Source organism: Cnephaeus nilssonii, assembly GCF_951640355.1.
Source record: "Cnephaeus nilssonii genome assembly, chromosome: 17".
Lineage (NCBI taxonomy): Eukaryota > Metazoa > Chordata > Mammalia > Chiroptera > Vespertilionidae > Cnephaeus > Cnephaeus nilssonii.
The window spans coordinates 3,893,600-3,914,085 of NC_137088.1; the positions used below are offsets into that span (position 1 = coordinate 3,893,600).

The 20,486-nt window shown below is 51.7% G+C and overlaps 1 protein-coding gene across 1 annotated transcript in view; it reads right to left on the bottom strand.

Annotated features, from left to right (window-relative positions):
* CNTN4 (contactin 4) overlaps positions 1-20,486 on the bottom strand; it is a gene marked incomplete at its 3' end in the record, with an annotated part of 315,112 nt that overhangs the window by 120,922 nt on the left and 173,704 nt on the right. The window contains exons 3-4 of the mRNA XM_079795738.1: positions 19,211-19,337; positions 12,050-12,225 (exon numbers count right to left, since the gene is read on the bottom strand). Coding sequence (XP_079651864.1) covers positions 12,050-12,225; positions 19,211-19,337 — 303 coding nt within the window. The remainder of the gene's footprint in view (positions 1-12,049; positions 12,226-19,210; positions 19,338-20,486) is intronic.

Genomic DNA, 20,486 nt, shown 5'->3' on the forward strand with positions numbered 1-20,486 from the left:
AACTAAGAGTCCAGAGATAGACGTACACTTATGCTCCATGGAGTGTTGATAAATACAAGACCATCCCATGGGGAGAGAACCATCTTTTCAACAAATGATGCTGAAACAACTTGAATAGCCACATGCAAAGAAATGAATTTGAAAAAAATAGAAGAGAGAAAGAAGCTGGACTCCAACGCCAACATACACAACAATGAACTCAATAGGAAACATAGACCTAGACTCAAGATAAAAAACTCTAAGTCTAATTAGAAAGCAAAGGAGTACGTTTTTGTGACTTTGAGCTATGATTTCTTAGCGATGACACCAACAGCACGTGCAACGACAACAGAAAATGTAAATTAGACTTTGTCAAAATTAAAACCTTTGGGTTTCAAATGACATTAACATGAGAGTAAAAAGACAACCTATAGAGTGGGAGAAAATACTTGCAAATCAGATACCTGATCAGGAACTTGCACACAGGATCTATAAAGAAAACGTACCACTCAGCAGTGGAAAGACAACCCAATTTAAAAATAGGCAAAAAGTCTGATTATACAATATCTCCAAAGAAGATGTTACCAATGGCCAAAAAACACGTGAAAAATTGTTCCACATCATCAGCCATCAGTGAAATGCAAACCAAACCCACAATCTGAGCTGGGCGGTGTGGCTCAGTTGGTTGAGCATCGTCCCATGCATCAAGAGGTCATGCGTTCAATTCCCAGGCAGGGCACGCGTACACACACACACTATGATACTACTTCAATATCCACTGTGATGGCCGAAATCAAAAAGAGAGGCAATAAACAGCTTGGCGAGGGTGTGTAGAAACTGGAGCCCTCACAGTGTTAGTACATTACAACATGTCACAGCCAATATGGAAAACACTTTGCTCACTTTGCTCAAAATGTTGTACATAGTGTTACCATTTGACCCAGCAATTCCACTCCTGGGAATATAGCCCCAAGAAGTGAAAACATATGTCAACATAAAAATAAATCTGTAAATCAGTGCTCATGGCAGCATCATTCAAAACAGCTCAAAAGTGGGGACAACCCAGATGTCCGACCACTGATGGATGAATAAACAAAATGGTGTTATTGCCACCCAATGGCATATTATTTGGCCATAAGAAGAAATGAAGGATTAACAGATGCTACACCATCAATGAACCTTGGTAGCATTATGCTAAGTGAAATAAACAAGCCACAGAAGCCCACATATACGTGATTCCATGTATATGAAGTGTTCAGATGGACAAATTCATAGACAGAAAGTGCATTAGTGGTGTCGGGTGTGGGAGGAACAGGAGTGACTAGTCATGAGGACAGGGTATATTTTTAAGGTAATGAAAACGTTCTGGAAATTCCATGGTGGTGATGGTTGCACCACCTTGGGAATATACTGCAAACTAACTGAGTTGGACGTCTTAAATTGTTGAATTATCGTATGTGACATCTCTTAATAAAGCTGTTATCAAAAAGAGATGGCATTGACAGTGAGGCTGAACTTCTTTAATGAGATTTTTAGGGAAAAGAGAAACACTATATTTAATGCCCATCTTTATTGAAATAGGAGAGTGCTTTCCAATTTAAAAAAATATAAAAATAGTACTTCTCACTTCAAGGAAATAGAATATTTCAGAGGAAATGTACCTCCTAGGCTGGTAAAGACCAAAGGAGTTCTGTTTTTCTTCTACTCTTTCCTTGGTCGAATTGGATATTCCTTCAGCTTCATTTATTCCACAAATATTTATTCGGCATTCCTTCAGAAATACCCGCCCTGACGGTGACAGCATTTTAAAAAGTCGGAGAAAGTAATCACCCAGCTGAAAATAAGCAAGCCCATCCGTGGGCCCCTCACGCCTTTAAGAGGAAATGCGGACGCGCTGCTGAGGCCCAGCTCCCGGGCAGGATGCGCGTCGCTGTGGAAGAGGTTCGTGCACGTGCTGAAGCTGAGCGCTGCGGATGCCACAGGCCCGGGCCGGTGTCTGGCAGCCAATCACTACCCTGATCACAGTGTGCGCTTTAAACACACGCACTGCGGACCGGGGACTGGGAGCCGTGTCATTCACATAGGTTAGGGGCCACCTCTAAATTTAATTGCCCATAAAACATCCAATAGAATAATGTGGTTCTCAGAACACACACACACACACACAGAGCACATGCATGCACACACATGCATGCACACAAGGCACACAGACACACACATGCACGTACGCACACACATGCACACACGGGAACACGCACACACTCCTTTTCATGATGCCCTGAATCTGAGCTTAACCGCCAGCCCTGCAGCCTGCTCTGTTCTCCGCGGGGATGGCCCGGAGCCGTGGAGTGAAAACCAGCCGGCTCTGCATAAACGCGTGTCAGCTCAAGGGCAGCGGCTGCTCAGATCCCCGCCCTCCGTGCACTGCGCTGATGGGGACCTCGGAGCCTGCCCTCGGTTAAGCGATGTCACAGCAGGAGCGGTAACGACGCACGGGGGACCGCCGTGGGACTGCCGCGGCCACAGGTAGGTCAGATGCTCTGAGTGCGATAATGGCCGGTTTCCAGGGCTTTCGAGTGCAGACAAAGGGGTCAGATTCAGGGAAAATGACTTAGAACAAGAAGCCCAGAGAGAGGGATGCGGGGCCAACAAGCTCCTCTGCTCCTGTCAGATCCCCGCCCTGCAGAAGGGGCGGGTCTTGCCTGCTTCCAGGCGGCCAGTGGCGTGGCAGGAGGGCCCTGCTCATTATCTCTTCGGATCAGACTCCACACAGGCCCTCTGTCACGCTCCTAGGACAAGGCACAGCCTGGCCCACACCTTGCCCAGGGCCCCCCCACATTCATCAAGGCTTCCTCTCGCCCTTGCTCCCTGCGGGACAGAGGCAGCTGACCTGGGTCTCATTCCAGGTGGTGTCACTTACCCTGGATGGCTGTGGCCAGGAAAGACCACGTGGCCCTGTTAGTTTCCTGGGATGGTGTAAGCGAGTCGCCACATGTTTTTGGCTTCGAAGGACAGACATGAGGCACCCCTGTTTCATGGCAGCATCATTCATGGTGGCCAAGACATGGAAACAACCAATGTGCCCTGTGACAGAGGACTGGATACAGAAGACGTGGGACACAGACTCAGCCACAGGGAAAGATGAAACGCTGCCACTTGCAACAACATGGGTGCACCTGGAGACCATTATGCTGAGCGAAAGCAGTCAGTCAGGGAAAGCTAAGCACCATCTGTCCCTGGAAGGAGATATACCTGATAAGCTAACAGCTACAATTACTAGTGTCTGCACAGAACAGGTTCTGTGGAAGGGACCAGGACGACATAAATAAGACCGATGTTGCACACCCATGACTCTCAATTATTCACTAAACCGCAATTCGCAATTACCCACGTCACCAGAACCAACAGCTCGGCCGTGCACCTACCAGCCTTCCACCTTCTAAAGTTTCCACTGGACACCAACTGTCCCGATTGCTGTCTTTCTAGTGTTATACCAAGTGGCAGGGATAATCTATCAAAAGCCTTCAGAAATTCAGCAAGTTTTGCTCTGATTTCTTTCAACTATTCAACTGGAGAATTTCACTCTCTTATTGAAGATCAAAGCCCCCACTGATCAATGTTTTCAGTTTTGCCATCCAAATGTTCCTTAGCTGACTGAGTTCTAATTGATCTAAATATTCACGCATAGCTTCTCCAGGCCTCTGCCAATATCGGCTGCTCAGAAACAAAACTGCCTCTCGCAGCAGCTCCCTCAGTACCAACACGCGGCACCCCAGCTATTGTTCTGCTTGACTGCCCACTGCATTCCTTGGCTATGAAAAATCAACTAGTGATTGAGTATATTTTAAAAATTATGTTTTTATTGATTTCAGAAAGGAAGGGAGAGGGAGAGAGAGATAGAAACACCCATGATGAGAGAGAATCATGGATCAGCTGCCTCCTGCACGCCACCCCACTGAGGATCAAGCCAACAACCCAGGCATGTGCCCTTGACCGGAATTGAACCCGGGACCCTTCAGTCTGCAGGCTGACGCTCTATCCACTGAGCCACAGCAGCTAAGGCCCAATTATTGAATATTAAAAGCAATGAACATTGGAAGTTTTCTGTGACTGGAACAATGGCCAAGGCCCAGGAACCACGTCGTCATAAGCCCCGGTGGAATGCGGCGCAGCATTCTCAACGGGACACACTTTTCTGGTCTCTGTTGCCATGGCCCCAATCTCCGCCCACTCTGATCACCGCAGTGTCCAGAGGGCGCCCGAGATGAGGGCGCGGAAGGGCTTGCTGGAGCGGCCAGGGGAAAGGTCTCTTTCAATGAGTCCATCCGATCAGCTGCTGTGCTTCAAAGAGATATTTTCACCATAAAAACTGTGGGCTGCCACATCGCTGACCAGGCGGAGTGACGTTAGCCTCGGAATGGAGTGGCCTATTGAGATACTTCCTCCTTGGGAATTCACTACTCAAGGTCAACAGGGAAGGCCAACCTGGGTACCTTTTGCACCCAAAAGTGCCCTTTGTGTATCTCCCTCCTTCCTCTCCTTTTCCCACCCTTCCTGTCCTCCATCCCTTTTCCCTGACGCAGGCTCAGGAGATGGACACGCAGGGTACGCAGTGCTCCTGCCTCGGTTCCTCTCCCGCCCCCACCCCCGGCGAGGCACCTCAGAGATAAGCAGAGACTTCAACCCACCCTGCTTCTCAACAGCACACCCTGCCGGTGTCCACGGCAACGACAGCTCCCCCGCAGCCACGCAGCCTGATGAGCGAATGCTTTAATGGGGCAGGATGGCTGTGGAGGGTGTACCTGCCTGTGGGTTACAGTCACCCACCACCTGGGATGATGAGTAGCATCCGTCTTCTGTTTTGAAGACCCGGACTGTAAGAAAACAGCCGCACTTCCAGGAAGATGGCCCAGAACGGGGCCTGTGCGGCAATCAGGGTGCCAGGCAAGGAAGTGGAGTGATTCGGATGATGCTCCTGAAAGCTCTCCCTCGTGTTGTGCATGGAAGGTGCCCCTTTTCCCCACGTGAGGGAGGAATGACGGGGAGTAAGGAAACTTATAATAATATGTCATTCACCGCTGGGGGACATACCATTTACCAACCCACGATTATTTACCATAAAATTTCAATATCCAGGATGTTTCACCGCCTCCTTGCAATAATTTGGGAATTTGCATATTACCTTTTGGAGCAGAAATATTGTTATCAATTATTCTCATTATGGAACCTGAGACCAATTATATTAAAATTAAAGTCACAAAGGTATGCAAGATTGCAGTGTACACCATTACACTTCTGGATGTTAACAGTAAATCAACATTATGGCCGCATCAAGGAACTCTACAACTAAAAAATCGAAAGCAAAAAAAAAAAAAAAAAAAAGAATGACGAATGTACTACATCAAAGGCTGCAAACACATTAAAAAATCCACTCTTGTGTCTACAGAGGAAAACATTTTATCAACCACGAAAATCTATGGTTTGAACGTAAGTTCCATCAGTGAGGTGTCCTTGTAGGTGTCTGAGGGGGGACCAGGTGGCCTGACCCGGTCCACAGCACCCTTGGCGAAAGTTAGCTCACCTCACTAACCCTCAGATTCTTCGCCATGAAATTAAAATAATACCGTGGGTTCTGCTGAAAACTACACAGCTCAGAGGTTCCAGAGCATTTCGAATGAGGCCTGACGTAGAGCGACACAACCACAGTAGGAATGATCATCGGAGCTAACAAGGCTTAAACCCTCCACGTGTGCCAGGCAGGGACCCAGGAGTTAATTAGAACCCATTTATTTGCTCCTCACCAAAAGGAAGTCTAGGCATTCACCCCATTTTATGGCTAAAGAGACGGAGGCAGAGAGAAGGACCTCGTCCGAGGTCACAGGGTTACAGGAGGAGCTGAATGGCAGCCCAGACAATGTAACTCCAGGCCTGTGCTCTCAACCACTATTTTATGTTCTTAATAAACGTTAGTGTTCCTACTTTAAAAAACAACAACAAACCACAGGAAAGAGAGGGGAAGAAGGGGGAAGAGAAGAGAGAAAGGAAAGTAGAGAAACCCTTATCATATCACTTTCTCGTGCCAGAAACTGCCCTGGGACTCTGCATGTGATTTGTAATTTAATCTTCATAACAGCCTGAGAGGGAAGCTTGGGCACCCCCTGCGGATGGGCAGGAAGGCGGAGCCTTGGGGACACTGTGGGGCCAAAGTGAAAGGGGGCACAGGGCTCCATCCCAGGCCCTCTCGTCTCGGGCAGTGGTCTCCCCGTGTCTCAAGCCCACTTTCCAATTTAAAACATCAAGTGATTTGGATATTTTGTAAGTATGTAAGCACGCATTGCAATTTACTTAAAAGAGATCCATTTCTACACATCAGAGAACAGAACTGCCTGCTGAGTCACTGCATAGGAGTTCTGCAAAGATGACCCAGCACCTTCCCCTGGGGACGCAGGCAGGGCGGGGCAGGCGGGGGACGGGGGCGGGGCAGCCAGGTGATGGGCTGTAGCTCTTCCTTCTACACAGACTCAGCTCCCAGGCCAAGTTTTCAGGACCCAGGAACCCTCCATACCAGGTTTGGTGCCTTCCACACAGGAACTTCTTTTTTAGGCTACGCCTCCGCCCCACCCACGCATCCCCTCATCTGGAACTCAGATGGCACCTGTCTTCCCCACGGCCTCGTGGAAATGCCCGCACCCACCCCCAGGCACTCCCCACTCCCCGGGCCATCGGAAGGTCCTGACCTCCAGGCCCAAACACAGCCCAGCGACTCGAACGTCCAAATCTTACTATTTATTCACTTATTCAGCAGCTATTACTGCAAGTTTACTCAGTGCCAGGCACGGGGCCCACCCGGGCAGATGAATCAATCGAGCCCTCTCGCCCCAGGTGGAACGGGAGTGAAGGACAGAGGGTTTGGTGGCCCGCAATGAGAAACAGGCCAAGTGACAGAGAAGGGACTGCGGATGGCCTAAGCCTGCAGGGGACCAGGGAAAACGCAGCCAGCTCCACATTATATTACAACCCTGTTTGCTCATGCAAATGCCCGCACCTCATCAAGAGTGACTTAAGTCACGCTCTGTCTGTCTAATCTAGGAAGGATTTTTGGCTCAAAGATATTGAATGAAGAAACTGGGGGAGGGGCAGGCTCTTAAAGGCATGCTCTTCCTGAATAGAAGTTTTGCTTAGTGAATTCCTTCTTTTCAAATGCTAAAAGCAAGAGGTTGCCAAGTTCTGTCTACAAAAGCAGCATGAAGACAATTAAAAAAAAAATAACCCATCAAATAAGAATGACAGTGTAACTCCTAGGATTACCTTCCAGGCACAAGGATGGAAGTATTTATATGAGATTTGCAGTGGTGGCCTGTGGAGAAAGAAGAATGAATGTGTTGCTTGTGAAGGCGGCGGGTATGACACAAGGTGCACTGAACTGGGGCTCCTCGACTGTCAGGGATTAACTGCACAATTAACAGCGAGGAATGCAGTCACTCCCATCTTCAATGGTGTTTTTTAAAAAGAAGATACAGGCCAAGAAACCCGTGAGCGTGTTTTCGCCCTAAAATCCTATGATTTCAATAAAGAGGTATTCTCTCCTGCATATTACCGTCCAGTCGGTGGTAAAAAGGCAACACTCCTTTCCCCGCGATTACGAGAACGCTCCGCGTGAAAGCAACAACGCGGGAACGTTCAAAAGATGGCATTGTCTTGCTTCATCTTATACTGCCAAGGAGAAGTGTCTTATTCCCACCATTTAAAAAGGACTTTTGAATACAGGCCTATCTTTTATCTTCTTTTTAATGAAAAAGAATAGGAAAAGGGAAGTCTAAAAACTATGAATGGATGGGTCAAGAGGTTAAATTCTCCAGAAAATGACTAGGATAGAAAGGGTGTGGGGTAAAAAAAAGACATCGTCCCAAACCATCTTTACGCGTGTGTTTTCTTTGTTATGTCGCTGTGTAGGCAATGAGTAAAGTGAAATAAGGCTTTGAGAACATTCATACATCCATCTCAGGTAAAAACTGCTGTTTAAACTTTAACCCTGCTATTTTGACGTCTGCACATACTTACTTGCTTAAACAATAGGGTAGCTACCTCAGCCCCCAGATCGAGACCTGGAAACTTACATTAATCTATACCACATCACAAAGGTAATTTTCCTGTGCCTGTGGACCAGAACCACAGGAGATTGATTCACACTGACTCAGTGGCTCCAAGAGTTGACTACCTTTAGAGATTATTAACCCTGCTCAGTCCTGCTTTTGTACAATCTGCTTTCGCAAGATAAGTCTGCATTCCAATGTCTAGAATTTAGAATTTAGCATTTAGAACAAAGGAAAATTCTTGTGGTTTAGACCTTTAAAAGGACTGCCTACACCTGGGACAGCGCGGTCATGAGTGTGGCTACCTGCGTGTGGTGCCCTCGCGGCCGTCCTGGCCAGTTCAATAAATCCTTGCCTGCTTTTTTTAATCAATTAGCAGCCTCCGGTGGTCTTATTTTTGACTCCAGGGTTCGACCCCACAACATAAAGGAATTCCTTTCTTCACGCGTATAAAGTGTCCCAGACTCGGAGGACACAAGGCTGGGCCCGGGAGTCACGGTTTAGCACACAGACCCTCCTAAGAGTCCAATCATCTATACTAATAAAAGGGTAATATGCTAATTAGACTGGGAGACCTTCCAGGAGACCTTCTGGACAGCCATGGTGGCGGGGCCAAGGCAGAGGTGGTTAGGGCTGATCAGGCCAGGAGGGGAGAGCAATTGGGGGTGATCAGGCCAGCGGGGGGGGGGGGGCAGTTGGGGCGAGCAGGCCAGCAGGGGGCCAGTTGGGGCTGAGCAGGCTGGCAGTGGGGGGCAGTTGGGGCAATCAGGCCGGCGGGGGGGCAGTTGGGGGCAAGCAGGCCTGCAAGGGGGGCAGTTGGGGGCGATCAGGCTGGCTGGGGGGGGGGGCAGTTGAGGGTGAGCAAGCTGGCAGGGGGGGCAGTTAGGGGTGAGAAGACTGGCAGGGGGGCAGTTGGGGGCAAGCAGGCAGGCAGGCGAGGGGTTAGGAGCCAGCAGTCCTGGATTGCGAGGGGGATGTCCAACTGCTGGTTTAGGCCCGATCCCACAGGGAGTCAGACATCCCCCAAGGGGTCCCAGATTGGAGAGGGTGCAGGCCGGGCTGAGGGACACCCCCCCCCCCTGCACGAATTTCATGCACCGGGCCACTAGTGAGAAATAAAGACACGCACACAATCATCCTAGGGCAAGTCCTACTGAGGCACATAGACATAGAGGATGCTGCTGTGCAGGAGGGGAGGTGGGAAGGCGGCGCGTGGGGAGGAGGAGGAACAAAGCGGGTGCTGTGGGAACTTTCTTAGGAGGCCACACCCACCCGAAAACTAAGGACCGGGAAGGGAGCCGTGGCGAGCAGGACAAAAGCGTGTGGGGCAGAGGCAACCCACGCGCCAAGGCCCTGGTGCAGAAGACGGCTCGGCATTGGGAGGAGCTACAGTGAGGCCATGCACCGAGTTCACTCAGTGCCCCCGAAGGCTCTGTGGGCACGCGGAGGGATCCCGTTTTCACGGTTAGCAGATGGCGCCCTGGCGGCTGGTGGTGGATGGTGGAAGGAGACCCCGGCCGAGCGCAGGCCCAGGGGCGGGGCCTGGGAACACCGCGCCTCCTGCTCTTAGCGAGGCATTTGGCAAAGGCGCTCGTGACCTCCAGCGTGAGCAGGCGGGGCGGGTCAGCGGTAGCACGTTTGGGTAAACTTGCTGCAAATGAAGAATATGCGAACAGTCTGATTGTCAAGTTCAGTCTCATCTTAGGGGGCGCTGTCTCCTTGGCAGGCGGCCCCGTCCTGGTCAACACATTGTATCAGTTATCGGATGGGACACACGCCTGTCCGAGTTCATCTGACACTGAAGGAGGAGGATCAACATGTCAGATAAAGAAAGACTGAGCACAATTTCAGCGTGGATGACACCAGGGTCACTGTTCCGGGGGTGACTAAGGGGGGTAACACGAGCCTCTTAGCTTAGGGTGACGGCACCATTGGGTGGCTCAGGGTGCAGAGGCACCGATGAGAAATCGGTCCTCAGATTTCACGTCACTGCGTGTTCAGAACCAGGTTAGAACACGGGACTGTCAGTGTCGGGGGCGTTCCTGAGAGCAAGTCCCCAACGTGGGATGCCACTGTCCCCGCTTCCTTCTCAAGGGCAAAGCACCGGGGGAACGGAGTGCAGTCCTCTGTGGTCACAGGGAGCAGGACTGGGGTGCTGTGTAGAAGATGGCTGTGAATTAAGTACCTGGAAGGGAGAAGAATTACGGGATAAAGGGCCATGACCACAGCTTTAAAGGGCCAGCGAGAGCCCCGCAGTGAGCGAGCACCGGGAGGGACGATGGGGAAAGGAGCGGCTCAGCCGTTTGAAGGCGGAGATGCCTGGTGAGCTTTGTGCTCTGGACCAACCGGGCGGTCGGGGTGGGTCGGATGGATGCTTTGAGGGGAAGCCTGAGCTCTCTAGCTGTCGAATGTTTGAAGCGGGGTGGCGGTCAGCCCAGGATTCTGGGGGCAGGATGCCCACGTCACACTTGAGGGGGGCCGAGCAGGTGGGTCCCAGACACCGGCCCTCGGGCCCCCTCGCCCACAAAGTGAGTGGCGGAGCTTCCGCTGTGGCTAACTCCCTGCATTTCCATGAGCGTCTGTCCTGCAGATTGGCCTTTTGGTAGCAGAAATGCCTGGGTTTCTACACCAGGGTAGTCGTAAGCCTGGGTAATTTGCTTTTTAAGTGTCATAAGGTCGAAAAACTAAACGTCGGTAATAGCTAAGTCAATGCCTTTGTTGCTGTGGTTAGCACTGTTGTTTCGAAAAACTTCCTACACGATGAAATCCAAAAATCAAATCAGTACAAGAGTAATTGAATACAGAGATTTTTTTCTACACTAAGCGCCATTGATTCTATGATTATTTTCCAAAATGAACCCAACAAAATTCATCTGTCATTACTAAACGTAAGTATGGCTATGAGACTTGTATGAAACCAAGAGGAATAAACCCTCAGCTGGACACATGCCCCACCGTTACTCTGCACACCCACGCGTGCTGGGGAGACATTCACGAACAAAGTGGTCCCCGAGTCCCACACACGCCTAGGACTCAGCAAATTCACTTCCCGGCCAAGAAAAACGCCAAGTGGCAAGAATAGATTCCGCGCTGGACAGGTGTAGCTGATGCTGTTTGTTCATGAGAATATCCTAGTGTTACTGATGTCAGACTTTGTAACTATAAAACCTTTGACATTACTGCCGTGCTCTATGAGTGGGGATTTCACACAAGGAAATATACGATCGTATGCAAATACATAAACCCTCAAAACCGGGTGATTGCCAACCCCGCAGCCTCTGTGTCCCCCCCCCCCAGCCACCCCCCCCCGCCCCCGCGCACTCGCTGCGCTTGCCTGTGGGTTTCATTTGCCCCGCGCTACTCCTAACTCCCACTTCCTTCCAATAGTCGCAGTCTCCCGAACTTTTATGAGCTGGTGGTCTTCAGAGGTGGCAGGTTGTTTTTTAAGTGCTCTCAACTAGAAATATAAAAGGTATCACAGAAAGGTAACGTCCACTTTCTGTTATCATAGTTGTCATTAAAATGTCCCTAATTTCTATAATAAGAAAAAAAGAGAGAATTGTGGAAATAATAGACTATCATGGTCTTCTCTATCTGGGCTTTATGGTTAAACACTTGTCACATTGAGTAGTAAGTTAATGGCAGTTCATTTGCTTGTTTCTACACACGCCTTATAGAGTGTGTGGAATGTGTGTGCACGTGAACTTACATGTGTGTACATCAGAGTATGTGTGTGTGTTCATTGATGTGTGTACTGAGCAGCGTATAACCCAACCATCACATGACCCAACCATCTCAGTGGTCAGAAAAGCAGAAGACGGCGACCTCCCCACGCAGATTTACAATTTATCCTACGAACACGGTAATCCCAGAACGCGAGAGAAGGGTGAGCCATCGTATACCACATGAAGAGACACTGTGTGAAGGCGCACTGGTGCGGCGGCACAAATACTCCACGCCACGCAACGGCTACTTACAGGCGAAGCGCAGCGGCGCCTCTCTGCTGACCACGGTCCCGAAGGCGTTGGTGGCCACGCACTGGTAGGTCCCCGCGTCGCGGGTTCTGTTGGGGCTATTGATCAGCAGGCTGCCTTCAACCACACTGTAGCGGAAATCCATGCCCGTGTCGACATCCGTCCCATTGAGCTTCCACCTGCGGAGGAAGAATGCCAGGAGATGAAGCCCGTAACAGCCATTAGCACCGCCGAACCGTCCCAAAGGCATAGCCATCGGAGGGGCGGCACCAGCCCATGGCTTTCTGACCGGAAGAGGGAGAAGGCTGCCCCGCAGCAGTGACCGATGTCTGCGGGGACAGCGTGTCCGTGACAGACACGATGGTGGTCGCACGGTGGCACCTGCTTTAACTACTGATGACGCCACAGAGGGCTCCCTGCGGGTCTGCTTTTTTGCTTATTAATGAAGCCCAGAGCATCTGCACAAGGTTCTCCAAATAGGGGTCCTCTGTGCACCCCTCTCTGGGTTGTAGTTATTCTTTAAAACATATTTATTGATTTCAAAGAGGAAGAGAGAGGGAGAGGGATATAGAAAGATCAATGATGAGAAGGAATCATTGATTGGCTGCCTCCTGACACCCCTCACTGGGGATCGAGCCCGTAACCCGGGCATGTGCCCTGACTGGGAATCAAACCGTGACCTCCTGGCTCATAGGTTGATGCTCAACCACTGAACCACACCGGCTGGGCTGCAATCATTCTTTAAACGGGTCTCCACAGTGGCAGAAGGCACCCCTCACGGGTAGACGCTGAGTATTTGATGACATTGCAGCAGCGTGGCTTCGATGGGTGCTTAATATTATGGCTGAAACGGCCGCCTTAATATTGAAGCCGAGGGGCCGCAGAGCTGTCCTAGGGACCAATCTGGCCTCGGGCAAATTTTTTAAACTTAAACTTCTTCGAACGCCACTTCTTCAACATAGACTCGCCCAGGCCGTGGTATTTTGTGGAAGAGCCACACTCAAGGGGCCAAAGAGCCGCATGTGGCTCGCGAGCCGCAGTTTACCAACCACTTACTTAGCCAGTAAGTCATCTGAATACTTAGAATCTTTTGAGTTGGTACAATTTTTTTTTTTAAATCCTCACCCGAGGATATTTTCCCATTGATTTTTAGAGAGAGTGGAAGAGAGGGAAAGACAGAGAGAAGCTTCGATGTGAGAGGTCCCGGGCCGGGAAGGAGCCTGCAACCGAGTTTCTGTACAAGTTTCTCTGAGGTACATGCCCAACCCGGTCCCTTGGGTCCGCAGGCCGATGCTCTTTCCCCTGAGCCAAACCAGCCAGGCTGAGCGGATACAATTTAATAACCATCTCGTTGTCCCCTCCTGCTCCCTCCCAAATCATATACATTGTATCAGGTAATGACCAGAGTGTAGCCGGAGCTGACATGTCCATGATCTCAGTCGCAGTCACACAGGAAACAAACTGCGACCCAGAGCAGACGAAATTGGGGAGTCGGAGAACGGGGGCTCCCTTTGCGGGGTCCTGGGCGGGAACGCATCATGTGAACGGATGTAAGTGAGACCACGCAGGCCAGTCCGGTGCAGGGTTTCGGATAGTTGGTATCAACAAAAGCAGATGTTTAAAGGATGGCCCTTTCTGTTGAGATCTCACACTTCAAGGTCATCTTAAAGGACACCTCTTCTCAAAAACGTCTTCCTCACTCTTCCGTGTCAAAATTATTCAACCTTCCCGCCGCCTCCTCCGGGAGGCTCCGTCCCTAGGAATCCCCCTTCCCTGTGGACTATTCGCCTAGATCGCCCCTGTAACCTCCCTCGCAGCCTCCGTGGGCTCCACACACGCTGTGGGTTCGGTAAAGAGTCTTCTTCTTTCTTGGATGTTTTGCTTTGCTCACGCGCAGTGGAGGGAGCGTGGAGCCCGCCCACCCCAGCACCGTGGCGCACGTCCGTTGGCATCTATGTCTGTAAAATGGAAAATGTCTGAAGCCTGAGGGGTGGGGCCGGCGGGCCGGAAGCAGGAGACCGGACGTGTGTGTTTGCTGGTAAGAAGATGGGTATGAGGCCCCGACGCGGCGTGTAGCCCGACAGTAATTCTCTCTGTGTCCTGACACCGACAGGAAAGTAATAAGCAATAAAAAGAGAACAGCCGGGTTCTATTTCCCAGGTCTAGACGCACATGAATCTCGGGCGCTGGCTGCCTGCCTGCGACTTTTTTTCCCTTTTTTTTTGAGTCAACGGATCACGTCTCAGCCATAACTCTCACTTCAAATGATAGTTGAGCAATTTAATCTGACAAATCTAAGAACTCAAAGAGGAAATTGCAAACTAATGTGAGCTGCAAGCTGAGAGCGGCATTCAGGAATGAGAACGTGTGAGTCTCTTTAGCCGAGTGGCTTTGGGGACAGGGAGCGCCTCCCTCTTGGGTCCCCACCCGGCACCTCAACCAGAATGCTCTGCAGGGGGTCCCTAACCTCCTCTGCGCCCGAGCTGATGCACAAAGGGCAGAGGGACAGGGGTTCTTGATGTGAGATGCGGGGCGTTTCCAGGAGAAAGCACGGCACCCGGGTTCTCACTCGGTGACTCGGATGCAGAACGCACTGGGTTCCTGCTCCCACGCCACCCTTGCGAATCCGCAATTTGTTTTCACCGTTTGAGGACCCTCAAGTGCTGGTGAAGTATAGATGGTGCCCGTCAGGAACAAAGGGGACTCCCAAGGGCCAGGACCCGTCGGGGAGTCTCGGAGCTGATTTCTGAACCCCGGGGGATGAAGACGCAACTCCGGGGAGACCGAGGCTGTGCAGGCGCCCCGGCCTGCGCGGGGACGCTCGAAGGTGCACAGAGCGGGCCTGGCTGGGAAGCTCTCCGGGGGGCTTGCTGCAGCCAAACCCTCTTCCTTTGTTCAGTGTTTCAGCTCAGCAGGGAAGAGGGGGCAGGCCGCTCTGACGTGGAATCTGTGGTCCGCACGCTGAGTTGAGTGCAAACCTCGCAGCAAAAGCACGCCAACCACGCCTGTGACCCTGGCTTCTGTCCAGAGAGGGGAGCTGTGTGCCCGCCGGAAGGAACGCCCCACGTCCTTGGGGGACATCCATGCAAAGGACAAGTCCACACTTCTTAACGTTTTCTGGGTCTGGGTCCATCTTCTGAGACTGGAAAGGGCAGTCTCAGTCCGGGGAGTGAGCGGAAGGACGCGAGGCCAGGGGGTGTCTGAGGCTCGCCCCGCATTTCTCCTGCTGCTTCTTCACCCCCGCGCCAGCCTGAACACCCACAATGTGCAGCCGGGAAGGTGTCCGAAACCACCTCATCGGTCCATGCTTCCTTGCTCTGTCCTTCAACATGAGGGAGGGGCTTGTCACTCCAGGGACCAATCCGCTTCTCCGAGACAGAGAAATTGCCAAGGGCGCAGAGGAAAGCCAGGTTCCAACTGTGAGGGCCTTTGCTGCAAAGTTTTCTTCCCCGATTCCTCTGCCATCTACAAACATCACAGGCTCCTGCTCCCCAGCCAATCTGAAATAGCCAACCAGCCCCTCTTTCTCGAGACACAATGTTACACAAGCCGCGTTAACCAAAGGTCACCGTTGGTGGAGAAACAAAGTAGCAACTTGCCGAATTCTGCTGCACGGCGTGTTTCCGTTTTCGGTAGTGAGCTCACACTTGGCTGTGCACTCCACGGGAGCCACCTCGCTCCACGCTGACGGACGGTGGAACCTGGCCTCTTGCGTGTATTTTTAACAACATGAAGCATTTTCACGTGTTTGATTTAGCCTCCACGTCAACCTGTCAGAGGGACAATCACTCCACATTCTGTGCGCCCAGGACGCTGCCGGGCTCACACCTGCTGCCCTACCATCATCCACAGTGGCCTCCCCCCGCCGAGCGTCCTGGATGGAGGGTCATTTATATGTTCACCGGAGGGTACCGTCCATCAGGGGGGTGTTGGGCTTTTTCTTTCCTTTCTGGAATGCACTTCCTTTCCTTACCCAGGAGGTAAGGACCATGCGCCCTCCAGGCTCCGTGCAACACCTCCTTCCCAGTGACACGCACGCTCACGCCCTCGTCTCCACCCTGAAGTGACCTTTTCCTCTGGATGGCCTAGACCTTGGCACCCGTTCCCCTCACAGCATCGCTGTCAGCACCTCGCCTGCAGGCAATGCCCCGAAGCACACTGCCCGACCATGTCCGGCTTAGCGTGGCCCCAGCGCATCGCGGCTGCTCAATGTGGGGGCTCAAACACCTGGGCGACGCTCCTCAGAGCCCCGACAGACACCCCAGCGCACCGCCCAGCTGCCCTGCCATTCCTGAGCCGACTCCACGTGCCCCGGATTCGCGGTTTGAAAACACAGGGTAGTTTGATGAAGGACGATCTGTGTGATGGAGGAAGCAATGGGCAAAGAAATGACATAATTTCCACTCTGCTCACTGCCCCACCCTGGAACTTGTGTGGATGCCCTTTGCCCTCTGCCCGCCTGCAAATGCCCATCTCAGTTCAGACCCCACGTCCGTGAGTCCTTGCTGACGATGCCAATCTCCTCCTCCCTTCATCTGGGGCGTGTGTGACATGTCCTTGGGGTTTTTACACGCGATGGTAGGTTGATTTTTAGCCTCAAGCTTTCATCATTCAGTTTAAATAGCGGCAAAAGAATACTCACGGGATATCTGCAAGAAAGAATCACAAGACAATGAAGACCTGGGTCGGAGGGAAGGAATATCTTACGTTGGAAATCTGCTCTTCCTTGTTGATTCTAACCCCCGCCTCGCAGGGGGGAATTGCAATTTAATTTTGCTTTCCTGATGACTTGTCAGGTGCGTTAGTGTCTGCTCCCTCCGAGCTGCTTTGAACTTTGTAAATACAGACCCACTGTCTGCGTCCTTCTGTGGCGGGCCGCTTACTCGCAGCCGTGTTCCCGGGAGCCCACGGGCAGCAGCTGTAACTCGTTCATGGCCGCCACGGGGTCAGGATGAACACCCCGGGTTACATGTATTTATATTACTTATATTATCTATCCTGCAATAAATGCAGTCTTTGAAACGTCTGCCAGGCTGATCGGTTGGGGAGAGTGTGAGGTTTTAGTTTTACTTTTGTCTATTTCCGCTCACTGATGCCTTGACCATCTCTTTATACATTGAAGGGATACGGGGTCTTCCTTGTCTTGCCTACTCAAATGTCTTCCGGAAATGTTCCCCTGTTACTTTAGATTTGTGGGAATACTTTAAACTCTGGATATTAACCCTTTGCCAATGGCAGTGTTAAACATATCTTCTCCCCATGGGGAGCTTGTAACTTTACTCATCTCGTTAAATTCGGTCAAACAGAAGTTCTTCACATTAATGAAGGCAAATATTCTCTGTCATATTCGAGAAATCTCTTCTTCCCTCCAGAGTCAGAGGTGTGTTTGTCTATTTCCTATTCAATGTGCTCTGAATTTTTCATGCGGGTCGTCTAATCACCCGGAATTGATTTGTGTATACGCTGTGAGGTAGGGGTCCAGCTGTGCTTCATTTTTTAGCCCCAGGATAAGCCATCCTGCAGTAGATCTCTTTCCAATTTATTTCTACTGTTGTCATGACTTTATTCTTTTTTTATTTTTTTGTCTTTGCCAGACAGTATTGTTTTTATTACTCTTCTTGTTTAGTGCAATGACTGTTTATGTAGGAGTATCAACCTGGACCTCTTGGTTTCCTTATCCCTTTTCCTTGTAGCTGGGATCATTTTTATTCTGCTTAAAGCACATTTTCTAGAATTCTCTTTAGAGAGGGTCTGCTGGAGTCAAACTTCAGTGTCTGCTTTAGAACTTATTTATTTTGTTCTCCTTTAATGGAAGTATTTCTGCTATAGAGAAATCTGACAGTTAACTGGTCTCCGCACTGAAGGGCTGTTTTCCATCTTGCTTCTCACCGACTCGGACAGCTCGCTGCTGCTCTGCCGGCCTCGTTGAAGGCTGTCTGTGTCACAGCCTTGGCTGTTTCTGTGGCCAGGTCCTCGGCTTGGTGCTGTTCCATGTGACAATTCTACATGAGGCTTTGTTTTTCTTTGTCCTGCTTGCGATTCACTTCACCGGGCTTCCTAGCTCTGTGGCTTGGGGTTTTTCGTTAACGTGGGGAAATTCTTAGCCTTCTCTTTAAATATTGCGTCTTCCCCATGCTCCCTCGCCTTGACCTGCAGAACTCCGATTAGATATGTGTGAACGTTTTCTCTTAATCAGTCTCTCCTCCCCCCCCCCGCTCCCTCTCCTCCTCTCTCTCTCTCTCTCTCTCTCTCTCTCTCTCTCTCTCTCACGTTTTGCTTCTCGTTCTCCCTTTCCGCTGCCTTTGGGTGATTTCTTCAGATGGCCCCTCCTTTCCGCCGTCCCCTCTCCTATGAGAGCCACTCAGCACCACGGCGGCAATGAGAACCGGGAGGTTACTTTTGCTCAAAGCCCCGCAGGAGGGAAGCCAGCTTCGCTCTGGTCACACCTCCTGTCGGATGCAGGCCCGGGACTGGTGTATTCCGGGAGGCATTCCATGTGAGCCCCTCCTGGTGGCTGAGCTGAGGCTCTGTCCTGGGACCCCGACCCCTGCGGGGCTGCCCGGTCCAAGATCCAGCTCACATGGTTCCTCGAAGTGTGAGCGTTTTGTGTCCAGCTTCCTGCTCTGGGTCCCAATCCCATTTCCTCTACGAGCTTTGAGTATTTCTGACTTCCCTGCCTGTTAATTGATGCATTTTAATAAGTTGTTGTTGTTGTTGTTTATAAAGGACATTATAGCCTGGCCGGCGTGGCTCAGTGGTTGAGTGTTGACCTATGAACCAGGAGGTCACGGTTCGGTTCCCAGTCAGGGCACATGCCCGGGTTGCGGGCTCCATCCTCAGTGGGAAGCAACTGATCGATGGTTCTCATCATCGATGTTTCCATCTCTCTCTCCCTCTCCCTTCCTCTCTGAAATGAAAAGAAAGAAAATGAAAAAGAAAGACGTTGTTAAGAAGCGGGAAGGCTTTCAGGGAGAGGGCCCTCCAGGACACGCCCTCCCCGGCTCTGCCTGGAGCGGGAGGTGCCCTGAGCCTCTCGGATCACAGCCTCTCCCTGGCGTCTCAGGACGGCCCGGCGCCAGCCTGGGGGCTCCGGTGTACTCGGTGCCGTGGCATCCGTCCGTCCGTCCGTCCGTCTTAGCACCGAAGGCGCCCGCGCAGACACACCTGATGCGAGGCCGCGGGTTCCCTCTCACTTGGCAGGTGAGCTTCACCTTCTTCTCCTCGGAGCCCACGGGGAACATGACGGGGCTGGGCTCCTGCACGAACACCGGGCCGCGCGGCGTGGCGTCGCCTGGAATGAGAAGAGACAGGGTCCGAGGATGAAGAACATCGCCCGACAGGCAGGGAACCAGCAGGAGCAACAACCCAGTGAACAAGGGGATAACCGGACCGAAGCAGCGGCCGTGCGGGACACACTCAGTTTCAGCCTCGGACGACAGGGCCCGAGGACCGGGAGGACCGGCGCGCATGGTCTGTCCTGGAGGCCTCACGGGGGTGCAGGCGCCCCCGTTTCCCAGGGAGAACGCGCTCGTGGGAACAGCTTCCGGGCACAGACGCAGCATGACGGCGTCACACCCTCAGCAGCAGGAAGCGGCCCTGTTCTCATGACACTTACACACCTTTCCCACAACCGGCTGGGCAGGGGGTTCGTTTTCCTCCCGCCTGTGCCCCGGGGGTGCGGTGTCCCCGCTGTTGGCGCCACGGGGCCCAACACAGGCAGCAGCACCCACCTGGTCTACCACGGGGCCAGCCGCGTGTGACTACGAAGCAGTGTGTGCGTTTCTTTTTTTTTTTATATATATATTTTTATTGATTTCAGAGCGGAAGGGAGAAGGAGAGATAGAAACATCAGTGATGAGAGAGAATCACTGATCAGCTGCCTCCGCACGCCCCACACTGGGGATCGAGCCCACAACCCGGGCGTGTGCCCTGACCGGGAATCGAACCGTGACCTCCTGGTTCATAGGCTGATGTTCAACCACGGAGCCACGCCGACTGGGCACGATGTACGCGTTTCTAATTGCTCCCTCTCAATGAGAGAACCTGGCTGCGCAGGACATACTTGTCATGGACAGCAGCCGAGACCAGAACAACCCGCCCAGGGCACGCGGGGCGGAGTGTGGGAGGCGAGCGCTTCTCTCCAGGGGAGCCCATCGTAAAGACGGGCCCTAACGCATCTCACCACCTTTGCCCACGAAAGCGAGGCCGCTCTTCAGAATCCAGTTCAAGTTCTTTTTTTCCCACAAGGCTTTTCTGCACCTTCCCTTTCTTCCTTTAATCACGTGACTCCTACATTATATGCCCCTGTGGACACATACTTTTTCTACCAAGCACATTTTTAACTACTCTTTCCTTCTTTGGACCCTAAGCTCCTTGGGAGCATGGCCGTCTCATACCCATTTTTCTGTGTCCTGTGCTACCATGTACAGCGGCTTATACA